General features: G+C 42.4%; 1 protein-coding gene across 5 annotated transcripts in view; it reads right to left on the bottom strand.

Annotated features, from left to right (window-relative positions):
* Positions 1-14,175, bottom strand: part of LOC141047371 (protein phosphatase 1 regulatory subunit 12B-like) — a 131,970-nt gene that overhangs the window by 39,880 nt on the left and 77,915 nt on the right. For 3 of the 5 annotated variants that reach the window (XM_073542425.1, XM_073542422.1, XM_073542424.1), the window contains exon 2: positions 2,426-2,442. The exons of the other annotated variants lie outside the window; for them this stretch is intronic. In XM_073542425.1, coding sequence (XP_073398526.1) covers positions 2,426-2,442 — 17 coding nt within the window. The remainder of the gene's footprint in view (positions 1-2,425; positions 2,443-14,175) is intronic. 5 annotated transcript variants of the gene reach the window in all.

Genomic DNA, 14,175 nt, shown 5'->3' with positions numbered 1-14,175 from the left:
AAAAATGTATCATCCCTGTTCACAACTACTTGTCCATGTGTCTGATGTAAGGTGGACCTTGCCGGTTACGGCGTTGGTGAGAGCATGCTTTAAATTCTTTAACACGTGCTGGTGTAACGCGGGGATGGCACACTGGGAAAAATAGTGCCGGCTGGGAACAGCGTAACATGGGGCAGCCACAGCCAACAGATCACAGAAATACTGTGTCCCCACAAGCCTAAATGGCAACATCTCCACGGCCAGCCACTTGGCAATGAGCACGTTTAGTATTTGTGCTTGTGGGTGCGTGGGTTGGTATTTACACCTCCTTTCATACATCTGGGGCATGGACAAATGGACGCTTGGCTGGGACAAACAAGTGGACGGGATTATTGTGATCTGTGTCTTCGCAACCGCAGCTTGTGAGCAGGAGGTATGAGCACCTGCTTCTTGGCCAGCAGACTTGGAAGGACTGATCACAGGCGACATGGCAGTAGTTTGACTCGCAGACACTGATGTGGTACCCTGTTGTTCCACCCCCCAACTAGGGTGCTTGGCTGCCATGTGTTTCTGCATACTGGTGGTGCTCTGGTTGCCTTTGCCCTGGCCTCTGCTCAGCTTCGTATGGCAGATGCTACAGATGACAATGTTTGGTTCAGAAGGACTATCTGAAAAAAAAATTCCAGACAGAGGCTGAACGCCGCCTTGCTTTGACTTGGGACACAGAGGGATTGCTCTTGGCAACAGTCGACACACTGCACACTCTGCTCAAACCAGTAGCCTTTTGTGCCTTTGTTGGTGCTACGTATCCACCTTCTTCCTCTGTGCTGGCTATGAGTCCAGGTCGGATCAGTGGACTCATCATCGACCACCTCGTGGTCCATGTCATCCTCCTTCCGTGTTGATATTGTCTGCTGGCCAGATGGCAACTGTGTCTCATCATCAGCCTTCACCTCTTGAGTCTGTATATCATGTGGCTGAAAGTGGCTTTCTTCTGGCCATGGGATTTTAAAAATATTTAGCCATGAACAGACAATACCTCCTCACGCACCTCTTCAATGTTGCGTGTTGTGAGGCCAGAGGCAACCAAAGGATCATATGTACCAAACAGATCATCGGAGTCGCCAAGCTTGGGGTCAAATGTTTTCTTTTTGGGTGCTGCTAGAAAATTTTGTTGATGCTTTATCTGCCATCCAAGACAATATCTGCTCTTGCTCTTCTGGCTTCCAGACACGTTTACGTTCCAGACCGGGAATTTTCGCCAGGAACATAAATGCATCAACCTTCTTCTGTCTCCCAGACTCAGAGCCTTGTCGGGCACCACTGACAACCCCACGCCTAGGTCCACGTCCCTGTGCCTTCACAATAGGCTTTTTGGGAATTTGGTGTTTTGTGACATAGTTGCAGATGTTCAGATGCAGATATTGGGGAACAATGAGCAGTTTGTGCTCTGTGGAAGGTAGCACTACAGCCTAGTACTGCTTTGTGTTTTACTAACAGCACCGCATGGGCAAAAAAATTGGCCTGAGGTTAAAGCCGAAGATTTAGAAAAACAGTCACCACAGAAGATAGCGTTGGGTGCTGCCTGTGTCTCAATTGTGCAGTACCGTGCATGCTATTCAGTGTGCAAACAGCACCGCAAGGGCAAAAAAATGGCATGCAGGGGTAAATGTGACCCCAAAAATAGCTGGGAAAACTGTCACTACTCCCTGACCTTATACAGTACTTTCACCTCTCAGAAGAGCTGAGATATTGAGGTATTATGTATGTACTGTAACGCTCCTGCCTGTTTCCCTGCACTACAGTCACCTACTACTAAAATACTCCAGGTAGCTCTGACAAGAGCTTTTGTGTTTTTGAGATGATTTATGGATGATTTGCAAAAGCACAACTCCAATAGCAGCTGCTCTCACTCTCCCTATGCTAGCACTGTGTTCTGGATGCAATGTGCAGAAAATGGCAGCGGCGGAGCTTATATAGAGCCTATGAGTCACAGGCTATGACTGATGTATGATGCTGCACGGCCAGCCAATCATAGTAATGCCACAACCAAGATGGCTGCGGCATTACTGTGATTGGCTAACATGCTAGGCGGGAGAGCAGAATATTGTGAGGTCATGTAATTCAAATTGCAACCCGCCATAGTCACGTGTCAGGATGGGCTGCTGTCTAAAAGAAACAGCTCAAGACCAGAGTCTCAACTGGAAATTGGAGAAAGGGGACATTTTTTATCACATTCTTGGAGAACCCCTGTAAACATATGAATTGAACGTCCCCATTTATGCTGTCAGGGGATATAGGAAACCATTTGGAAATTAGAAATGTTTTGCCATCATCATACATGATAGATATGTTGAGATTTGTGGATTCTACAATAAGTACAGCTTGTGCGTTTACTTGTGGCTTCACCACTGATTCACACAAATGAATAAGAAAAATAGCTTACCTTGCTGATCTTTCATGCTGTAAAAAGATATAAAATAGAGTTTTAGCTTTAAGATAGCAAAGTGTAAAAATGACAGGATAGCACACATACATACTGTATATACCATAGGACTGATGATACTGAACTGTTTATATCTGTTGTAAAGTAATGTATGGCCTGTTTCACATTTCAGCTATTTGACGTCAGTCAAAATCCGCCAGGTTGTGAAAAAACGGATGTGGCATAAACGGATGCCACCGGATCCGTTTTTTGACGGATCCGCTTTAGCAGTTTAGGACTGATTAGGACTGAAATTTAAAGGAATACGAGTCGGAGAGAGAGAATATTTTTTTTTCTTTGCATGGCTGTTCTGGAACGCTACTCAGGGGTTAAAAGCCCTGCTACAGCGAATCTGCCGGGCATGCGCAATATAAATTAGCGGACCGTCGCTCGGAAAAAACGTTGTAGAGTCTATCTCATCCGCCCGGGAGACGCTAAAATTTTGACGGATCCGTCAAAAAACGGGTGGGACAGACGACCGTCAGTCAAGATCCTCCGCTAATGTAAGTCTATGGGGGAAAAAAACGGATCCGCCCCTTTTTTGGCAGATCAGTTTTTTTTCGAAAATTGGCGGATTTTGATGGACATAAAAAAACGGAAGTGTGAAACAGGCCTATGTCTTGAAAGTCTAACCTCTAATAACTGAAAATAAAGTGAAATAACAGATATACAAACCAACCACTGGATTCAAATTTAACGTAAATTAAATTAGTCAATAGGATTCTATTCTAAACCAAAAGTTTTATCAAATCCTCTCACAGATTGTAATTCTTAATGTATAATGTGAAAATTATATTTTATATTAACTAGGGCAGCATACAAGTACTGTACTTTTTCTCTTAGGAAGAGATTAATTAAAAGGAATCTGACAGCAGCACAAGGCAGGGACTTAGACCCTGATTCCAGGGATGAATCACTTAGTTTACTGGGTGCAGCAGTTATGATCAAGTCACAGTTTTCTCTGCTGTAGAGTTAGCAGAGCTGAGATGCTGAGCTGTGTATTCCTTGCCCTCAAAGCATTCTGTATACAATGTATAGCGACAGAAAGCTGCTGATCAATGCTGGGGATGTAGCTGGACTAGGAGGCAGGCACGAGGACAGCTGTCCTGTAGTGATAATCTCTGGATGATAAATCACTGATTCTATTCAAACAGCAAAACACGCTCAAGTGAAACATCACTGTAACCAGGGTCTCTGCTCCTACATTATGGTGCTCTCAGATTTCATAGTAAAAAACTGCTGACAAACTCTCTTTAAGCATTTTGATCATTGTAGAACTGCAATGTTTTTGGTGTGATTTTTTAAAAATCACGGCAACCTGGTATGTTTTTGAAGCGGCTACGGCAAAAAAATGGACCACAGCCAAATACGTGTGAACATAGCCTTAATGTGAGGCAGCCAATATTTGTCAGGGAGGCAGTAGAAGTGATCATATGATGTACAGGCTTTTTGATGACTGCACTGATCTATAGTTAAACAATATTTTATGCTAAATGTAATGCCGTGCTAAGGTCAGGAGATAAATTTAGTCTTTTTTATGTTGTCATGGATTACAACCAATTTTGAGCCTCACTGTGTTATGGCCGGCAGGAAAAGATGGAGAAGCCATGTTTTAAGTTGAATGTGTCATCAGAAAATGACCTATTGTTTAAATCATGGTTTTTTGATACATGTAAAGTTTTGTGATGTTTCTTTTTTTTATCTTTTATATTACGGTATTAAAAACAAACAAATGGCAATTTTTACACTGGCCACTAGACCTAATTTTAGACTGCTATTTTCTGTTGGACAGGTGGACATTATCAGAGACAGACTGATTCATATGGAGGCATTCTGAGCAAATGTCACTGTGCATGGAGGAGGAGCAGGTGAGCTTTACCTGGATCCTGTGTTATCTAGTGTGTACCTTGCATTGTAATCCAGCTGAAAGATCTACTGTACAGATCTGGACGTATGTGACTTGTATAAGGCCAATATGAAAATTGCCAGATTTTTAAAAAAATATAGAGTAATATAAAAAACTGAATAAAACAACAAAACAAATAAAAACATTTAACATAAAACTGATTAAAAATAAGTCATTTTCTGACACGTGCTGCACCAAATACACTATGGGGCAGAACTAACCAAATTGAGCTTTTTTGTACAATACATTCATGTTATGCCGCTGAAGAATTTCTGAAATCCAATAGCCTAAAGAGCAGTAGCAGGACAAAGCAAGGTAGTAAATAATGTCCCAGGGAGAAAGAGCTTGAAACGGTAAAAGATCCTATCCATATTAGTGAAGGGCAAGTCCATGACAGCAGCCAGTAATGATCAATCAGCAGAAAGGTATCACTATCCTGACACTTGTCCTTTACAGCAGGGTTCCCCAACTCCAGTCCTCAAGGCCCACCAACAGATCATGTTTTCAGGATTTCCTTTGTATTGCTCAGGTGATAATTGCGTCACCTGTACAATACAAAGGAAATCCTGAGCACATGATCTGTTGGTGGGCCTTGAGGACTGGAGTTGGGGAACCCTGCTTTACAGGATTTCAGAAGGCTTACCATTTATGCAGGTTTACAACGATTCTTCCACCAGGTTATTGCCATCTCATCTGAGAGTAGCATGATGTAGGGGCAGAGACCCTGATTCCAGTGGCGTATCACTTACTGAGCTGCTTGCTGTAATTTAGATAACGTCACTGTTTTCTCTGCTGCAGATTTAGCAGTTCTCTGAATGCTGAGCTCTGTATAACCCAGCCCACACCTCTGGCAGCTTTCTGTATACACTGTGCATAGGCAGAAAACTGCCAACCAGTAGGGGGCAGGTTGGTACATGGATGCAGGATTAGAAGTCCTCTAGTGATAATCTGTTGATAAAAATGTGATTTTATCAAAATTACAACAAGCAGCATAGTAAGTGACATATAATTAAAATCAGGATCTCTGTCTCTACATTATGCTGCTCTCAGATCACTGGTTTACACACAATGCAAATACAAACTAAAACACCATTGGCCTAAGGACTCTCTGGGCTGGTCAGAATAGAGGTTATAACTAGACATGAGTGAATATTTCAATATTCGTTTCAGATTACGATTACCGTATTTGCAATATTCTCTGAACATAGCCGAATGTCATTGGAGTCAGTGGGAGTATAGATGAGCGAATATGTTCGGAAACGATCGTCAAACATAAACTAGGCATGAATATGGTACGAATATGGCAAATTTGGATTTGGCGATCATTTTCCGAACATATTCGCTCATCTCTAGCTATAACCCATGTTGCCTTTGACATTTCCAAACCATTTGTGATTCTAATGAACTGGACCTAAAGCACCATAGGGTCCTAAGCTGGTCAAAGACCAGAGGTCTGGATATTGTGACTGTAATACTAAAGCTAAAATATTAGTAATATTGGTATTATTAGCTGGAAGACAGGCGTAACTCTACCTCTACAATATTTTATTGCATTACCTTCTGCCCAACCTGCCGATGGTGCCATCATAGCCGCCTGAACATTTCTATTCCCATTCAGACGTCACCATTTACATGCAGTATAGCCTTTTTTTTCTGATGTCCTTAACTGGCTGCCAACGATTACTGATGACTCTAATATTACTAGGTCATTTAAAATTCTGTCGTGCTATATATGCTGCGTGCCGCCGGCAAGGTACTATTGCGAGAGAGAGGTAGTATAAAATTCTGTCGTGCTATATATGCTGCGTGCCGCCGGCAAGGTACTATTGCGAGAGGTTGTATAAAATTCTGTAGTGCTATATATGCTGCATGCCGCCGGCAAGGTACTATTGCGAGAGAGAGGTAGTATAAAATTCTGTAGTGCTATATATGCTGCATGCCGCCGGCAAGGTACTATTGCGAGAGAGAGGTAGTATAAAATTCTGCCGTGCTATATATGCTGCGTGCCGCCGGCAAGGTACTATTGCGAGAGGTAGTATAAAATTCTGTAGTGCTATATATGCTGTGTGCCGCCGGCAAGGTACTATCGCTACTTAGAATTATGCCCTTGTATACAATTTTATGTAGCTTATTCAGCTTTATTTTTCACTAACAACACACCAAAGTATATTTAATGGCATTTTGTTAATCTTGGTGATTCATTGTGTTGTTGTTTCAGATCAAGTTTCTGTGGTGGTCAGTAGTGGGAAAGGGTTTTTCAGGTTGGACGGCTAGATCATGGGTCAGCGCAAAAGGAATCCACACGCCACACTAGCTGATCAGCATAAAAGAGAATGTTACCAACAGACTCACACAAGAGATGGGAGGCTGTGCCCAACAAACACCATTATTGCTAATCCTATTAGGTAGAAGTTCACACTTGCTATTTAGTGGCACCACCTAGAGTTTACATGAGGACAAGAGGAGCAAGAAAGGCTCCAATCTGAGCTGTAGAATGGGAGGTCTAATTGAGGTGGAGGAGGACATCCCACCTATGTGAGAGAATCAACATTAGAGGAGTGGACCAGCCAGTGTAGATCAAGCCAGAAACAGCTAGGACACTGATGGATGTCCGTGTACGACTTTGACTCGGTAACTGAAAAGTGTAGGCTACAAGTGTGTGCAAGAAATGTCAGACAGGCTAGTATGGGACATCGACTATCAACTGTCCACCTCCGTACACGTCAACTTATTGGCCCATCAAGATACTTGCCTCCTGTAAGACTGATGCAGTGAATTTTGTTGCCTCTTTTTGGGTACGGCCAGGTTCAGGTGGTCGAACTTTAGAGTCTGTATATGGACAGCAATGTATTGACTGATGGTGGGTTTCCTAACCCAAGCTTACATTCTCATAAGCATCCAGTACATGACACTGTAAAGTCGGGTTGGGAGACCAGCGTCCAGTCCTTGAGCAAAACAAGAAGCAATAGAGGTGATTTACCATCAACCATTTGGTTAACAGTAATTTTACGTCTATGGCCAGGTTCTTTATATTGCGTCTTTTTATATTTTGTTTAAAAAAACTGTCAGCAGAATTTCACTCCCTAAACTATTTTTATGCTCTTTCAAAGACAAGTCCAGCAATCACTTTACTTGGCCAGTTTGTTCCTCCATTAATGAGAAATCTGCGTTTGAATTGATAACCAAATGAGGCTGAATAACTAATTGTAGATCTGAAGCCTCTGTCACTCCAGCTCTATTCCCCCAGTGCACCCTCCTCCTGCTTGACTGACAGCCTCTATGTTGTGTGACTTTAGGCAAAGTGGCTGACAATCAAGGAGAAGTTGGCGATCGGCAGGGAATAGAGCTGGAGTGAGAGGCTTCAGTGCTACAAAAATATTACTTTAGAATCATTTGTATATCAATTCAAACACTGATTTCTCAGTAATGCTAGAATGGACTGACCATGTAAGGGCTCATACTCACATGCGAGAAACTCGGGCGAGTCTCGCACATTAATACCCGGCACTTGGATCGGAGCGTTCAGCTGCATGTATTTCTATGCAGTTGAATGCTCCGATCCGAGTGCCGGGTATTGACATGCGAGACTCGTCCGAGTTTCTCGCATGTATGAGCCCTAAAGGTGTAGCTGGACTTGTCGTTCTATGTGTATGTAGCTCTTTCAAATAGTTTGAGGATGAAATCCTGCTGACAGATTCCCTTTAACACTTTAAATGCTAATGTGAAGGATACTAATGAGAGCTAAAAATCAATAAACTGGGCTTATAATTGTTAACTAGAAAGAGGGCTAAAAGGAGTGAAAAAGCATAGAAATGTCAAATCTGCTAGAAAGGGACCTACAAGCTCACCTGACGCATCGGTTCTGTTTCTTTCTGCAATCTCCATAAAATCACAATTCTTGAGCTTTTCCTCTTAAGCTGTAGTGTACCAATCCTGTTACTTCCACTGGAAATCTAAGCTGACACTTTGAGCGTTTCATTCCAATGTGAATAGAGTGCAGCCCTGCAAGGTCCGACACGGTCGGCACGGACTGGACACCCCCAATTGATGAGAGTATGTAAAGTCAGATGCACACATTAGTAGGAACAACAGAGAAATGGTAGAACATTCCTAGCGATGCCCCAGAATTTGTATATCATGGGAAAGTATTCCGTGTTTACAGATATTTACAATACCCCCATTTTTACCTTGATGTCCATATAGGGGCCTTCCTAAACCCTAGCTGAGCCTTTGTTTCCATGTTACTCTTGGATATATACTGAAATAACTATATGCAAACGGATATGAATGACTGGTTTTAGGACTTACTTATGCTATACATTTATGGTTCCGGTGGCGTAGATTTTGATCAAGACCATAAAAGAACAATTTTGTGCCTCTGCCCACAATCAGACTGGATGTGTGGGGTACGTGCGTTGAACTTCAAAACCAGTTGGTGGAAGACGCATTTAATTGGTCTTCTACGGCACATGGACGTTTATGGATGTGATGTGCAAGTTGAGTCAGAGAATACATAGCGGAAGTACGGTAATGAACCAAAGATATGACTAGTATCCAAATGTTTAGGTAATAAGTCTTTTCTGTCAGCGTCAACCATTAAAATTTAAGAACGGATTCTCAAGACTCATCTCTTCCTGACATTATTACATTGAAACAGCATCTCAGCCACTCAAAGGGAATGTGTCACCAGGATTACGCCACCAAGTCTGAGAGCAGCATAATGTAGAAACAGAGACCCTGATTCCAGCAACGTATCACTTACTGGGCTGCTTGCTGTAGTTATGATAAAATCCCTGTTTTTATCAACAGGCGACTATAATTATAGGACTAGTAAATCTGCTTCTCTATAGTCCTCCATATTCATAGCTCTGCATACTCCTTCCCCCACCCACTGATTAGTAGCTTTCTGCCTATGCACAGTGTATACAGAAAGCAGTCACTCAGTGATGTGGATTATACAGAGCTCAGCACTCAGAAAACAGCTATATCTGCAGCAGATAAAACTTTTTAATCAAAGCTGCAGCAAGCAGCCCAGCAACTAATACATTGCTGGAATCAGGGACTTTCCCCCTATATCATGCTGCTCTCAGATTGGGTAGGAAAAACCCACTGGCAGATTTCCTTTAACATTGTAAAATCGGTCCAACATGTATGGTTGGTAAACTATTTTAAAGGGAAACTGTAACCAGCGTTTTGGCTACCTCATCTGAGAGCAGCGTAATGTAGAGAACGAGACCCTGATTCCAATGATGTATCACTTAGTTTAGTGGTTCTCACTTAGTGGTTTAGTGGTTCTCACTTATCACTTAGTTTAGTGGTTCAGTTTTTAGATTTAGCAAAGCAGCAGAGCTGAGAAAACTAACCCCACCCACATCCTGTACATTGTCTATAGACAGTGAGCTGCTTATCATAGAAGGGGGCGGAGATAGACTTGCAAGCGCAACCCAGCAATGATAATGTCCTAGTGATGAAACCTTCTGTGTAAGTAAACAACAGCAGAGTCTGATATGTGACACTTTGTTGAATTCTGTGTTTAAACTCCTACCTTATACTGTCCTCCGATTACATTGCAAAAACCTGCTGACAGCTTCCCTTTTATTATCAGTAACGCTCTTTCTAAGCATGGTCATCCATTATTAACTATAAATATCATTTTCACATTATAAGTGAATTTTTGGTAATTTATTCAAGAAAAGGGTGGGGAAACAAAACTCGCTCCACAATACTGCATTAATGTAAATGTGGACAAGAACACATACTGTAAATAGGATTTATTTTTGTGAACTTTCATTTAGGAAATTAAAAAAAAAAAAAAAAACACAATTGAAACCTTCTCTTTGACATAAACCTCCTAATTCTACCAATTCTTCATTAAATTATAAAATGAATTGCACATGAGTTTAGGCCAGGGGTCTGTAGAAATGTTCTCAGTCATTTTCACTTCTCTGCACCCACATGGAATAGTCTACTCCTATTCTTCTGGAAAATGAAAAATAACCATTCATGTTACTTATGGAGGAGTATGCTGTTGAGTGGCTAAAGTGCTCACATGACCTCTCCCGGCGCCTGCGCATTGCAGGACTCTGCTCTGCGCTCAAAAGGGCAGAGCAGTGCGCCTGCGCAGGAGCCACAACAGGAAGGAAAGAAGAGGACGGCATCCATATCACCTCCTACTGGGCACAGACAGAGCAAAACATACACCAGCCAACGAGAGGCAAAAGGAAAGGGGGGGGGGGGGGTACATTTTTTGGACAGAAGGAGTTAAAGTATCTTTGGCAATGCTTAGGACTACTTTGTATGAGTGTGTAAAGAAAGAGGGATGGCGTAGCCTCTTGTGCAACTGGCATCCTAATCCGTCAAAAAGACAAGTGTAGGGAAGAATGGATAAAACAAAAGATGTACTGTATACAGGGAATCTGTCACCACATTTTGCTGCCTAATTTGAGAGAAGCATGATATAGAACTGATTCCAGCTTTGTGTCACTGGGCTGCTTGTTATTTTGATAAAATCACTATTATCTGCTGCAGATCTAGCAGTTCTCTGAATGCTGAGCTCTGTATAACCCCGCCCACACCTCTGATTAGCAGCTTTCTGTCCATGTACATCGTACACAGTTGCTGGTCACTGGGGGGTATACAGAGCTCATGCATATGGAGGACTACATGCCAGTCCTCTACTGATAAAATCATTATCTTATCAGCGGGAGATTATTAAAACTACAGCAAGTAGCCCAATAAGTGACACATCGCTGGAATCAGGGTCACTGTACATTATGTTGCAAAAATCTGCTGACAGATTCTCTTCAACATACGATGACTTAGGCCTCTTTCACACATCAGTTTTTCGCCGTCAGGCGCGATCCGGCTTTTTTTTTGTAAAACCGGATCCGGCGAAATGCAATGCCGGATCCAGTTTTTCCCTATTGACTTGCATTAGCGCCGGATCGCATTGCGTTTCATCCGTTTTTTGCCGGATCCGGCTATTTGTCTCATTCCGGCGTCTGGAAAAAAAAGGCCACTGTAACGTTTTTTGTCTCCGGCGAAAAAGCTGGAAGCGACGGATCCGACGCTTTCGGCTTTTTGCCACAATGAAAGTCTATGGGCGCCGGATCCAGAAAAAGACGGATCCGTTTTTTTTTAAGTCTGCGCATGCTCAGATCCAATTGGCCAGCCCCCAGGAAACAGATATAACCTGCTAGACGGATCCGGCAGAAAAACGGATCCGTTTCTACAGTTCTCCAAAATTTATGCCGGATCCGTTTTTTCTAAAAATAGCCGGATCCTGCCTGACGGCAAAAAACTGATGTGTGAAAGTAGCCTTAGAGAGACTTATCAAGACTATTACATGGGAAAAATGTACCATAAAAAACAATTACCATAAGTTGCTGCTTTCATTTACTAAAACCCCCTCTAAACATGTAAAAATTAAAATCCTATTAGCTTTTAAAAGGGTTTTTTTCATAAATGGGTAAAATTTTAAATGGCTTAGAAAAATAAGCAACTTTGAAATTCACCCGTTAATTAAAATCTCAAACGGAGGGATTTTCAATTTTTTTTACGGCTCGTTTTCTGGTTACCTGCCACCTTTGCAGCCTGTCGGAGATGGCCAGTTTCCTTGGCTAGGAGAGTGTAGTTGTAAGTGATGTCTCGAGATGGTCAGAGTCACTTGCCCTCCAACTCCTCCGATACTGCAAAGGCAAAGCGGCTTCTGCTTGCAGCATGGGAAAGCGCACACTTGGCCAGTGGCCCTACGATGCAGTTGGCCTGAACTATCAATTCTCAGCAAGCAGGATGTCGGGAGTCACGAGAAGTCTGCTCCTGAATACAGCTCTGGCAAAAATTAAGAGACCACTGCAAAATTTTCAGTTTGTCTGATTTTTCTCTTTATAGGTATATTTTTGAGTAAAATGTAAATTGCTCTTTTATTCTATAAACTACTGACAACATGTCTTCAAATTTCCAAGCACTAAATTTTGTATTTATTTTCAGAAAATGAGAAATGGTCAAAATGACAAAAAAAATGCAGTGCTTGCAGACCGCAAATAATGCCAAGAAAACAAGTTCATAATCATTTAGAAACAACAATACTAATGTTTTAACTCAGGAAGAGTTCAGAAATCAATATTTTGTGGAATAACCATGATTTTTAATCTCATCTTTCATGCATCTTGGCATGCTTTCCACCAGTCTTTCACACTGCTTTTGGGTGACCTTATGCCACTCCTGGTACAAAAATTTAAGCAGTTCTTTTGCTTGATGGCTTGTGACTGTCCATCTTCCTCTTGATTACATTCCAGAGGTTGTCAATGGGGTTCCGGTCTGGAGATTGGGCTGGCAATGACAGGGATTTGATGTGGTGGTCCTTCGTCCACACATTGATTGACCTAGCTGTGTGGCATGGCGCATTGTCCTGCCGGAAAAACCAGTCCTCAGAGTTGGGGAACATTGCCTGAGCAGAAGGAATTAGCTGTTTTTTCCAGGATATCCTTGTATGCGGCTTGATTCACACGTCCTTTCCAAAGAATAACCAGCCCAATACCAGCCTTGCTGAAGCATCCCCAGATCATCACCAATCCTCCCCACCAAATTTCAGAAGTAGGTGAAAGACACTATGGCTTGTACGCCTCTCCAGGTCTCCATCTAACCATTAGACAACCAGGTGTTGGGCAAAGCAGAAAATTAGACTCATCAGAGAAGATTTCCTTACTCCAGTCCTCTATGGTCCGATCCATATGGTCTTTGGCAAACTTCAGCCTGGCTCTCCTTTGCTTCTCATTGATGAAAGGCTTTTACCTTTATATGACTTGAGCCCTGCCTCTAGGAGCCTGTTATGAAGTGTTCTTGCCGTGCCCTTCACCCCAGCTGCCATTCCTTTTGTAGGTCACTTGATGTCATCCTGCGGTTGCTGAGTGACATTCGAATAAGACGACGGTCATCCCGGTCAGTGGAGAGTTGTTTTCGCCCTCTGCCGGTCTGTAGCTTCGTTGTCCTCAATGTTTGCTGCTTGACCTTGTTGTAATGGACTGCCATCTTAGAAATTTTAAGGATGGAGGCAACATGACGCTCGCTGTATCCCTCTGCTAGTAAAACCAGAATTGAGCCCTTTTTTTCATCACTTAAGACTTTGCTTTTCAACTCCTTTGGAATGGTTAAAAGTTATTTTTTCATTCCTATTACTTTTGGGATAACACTAGCACTTGCTTTACCATCCAGCTTGTCCTATTGCAAGAGGATTGTGAACACCACAGCAGGGTTTTTTATACGTTCCTTTGTTAAATAAGATTTGGTTCAGGTGATTACCTAGTCAGAAGCACATGAAGTAGAATGAGGTGTCCTCTGGTTGGAATTCAACGGCTTTCAGACATGTAGAGAAGCTGAGGTTTTTTTTTTTTTTATAAATTATAAAACTGCAGTGGTCTCTTAATTTTTGCCAGAGCTGTATTTATATGCAGAGTAAGCCTGGGTGTAAATCTGCATTCAAGTTCATTGTTCAAAGTGATACATTCAGATCAATTGCATGACAGTCACCTAAGGAACACATAATGGGGTCCTCAGGGTTTCACTTTGGTGCCTGAGGTTTGGATGAGAAACAGCACTGCAGGCTGCTCTGTTCTGCGTGTGAAATGCTCAGCTACTTACCGGTAGCAGTGTTTTTCAGGAGCCCATGACAGCACCTCTACATTCCCTGGTGGTGCTGTCATGGCGACTGAATAAATATATTGGGGTCTGCAAGAGCCAACGCAGTTGTGGATAGAGCTGGAGGGGTATTATTACACCGCCAACAGGCAAGAGAGCATTGGTCGAG

Source organism: Dendrobates tinctorius, unplaced genomic scaffold (assembly GCF_039654945.1).
Source record: "Dendrobates tinctorius isolate UK_male_01 unplaced genomic scaffold, ASM3965494v1 ptg000127l, whole genome shotgun sequence".
Classification (NCBI taxonomy): Eukaryota; Metazoa; Chordata; class Amphibia; order Anura; family Dendrobatidae; genus Dendrobates; species Dendrobates tinctorius.
The sequence above is the reverse complement of the archived record's forward strand: the minus strand, read 5'-3'. Positions and strand labels throughout refer to the sequence as shown.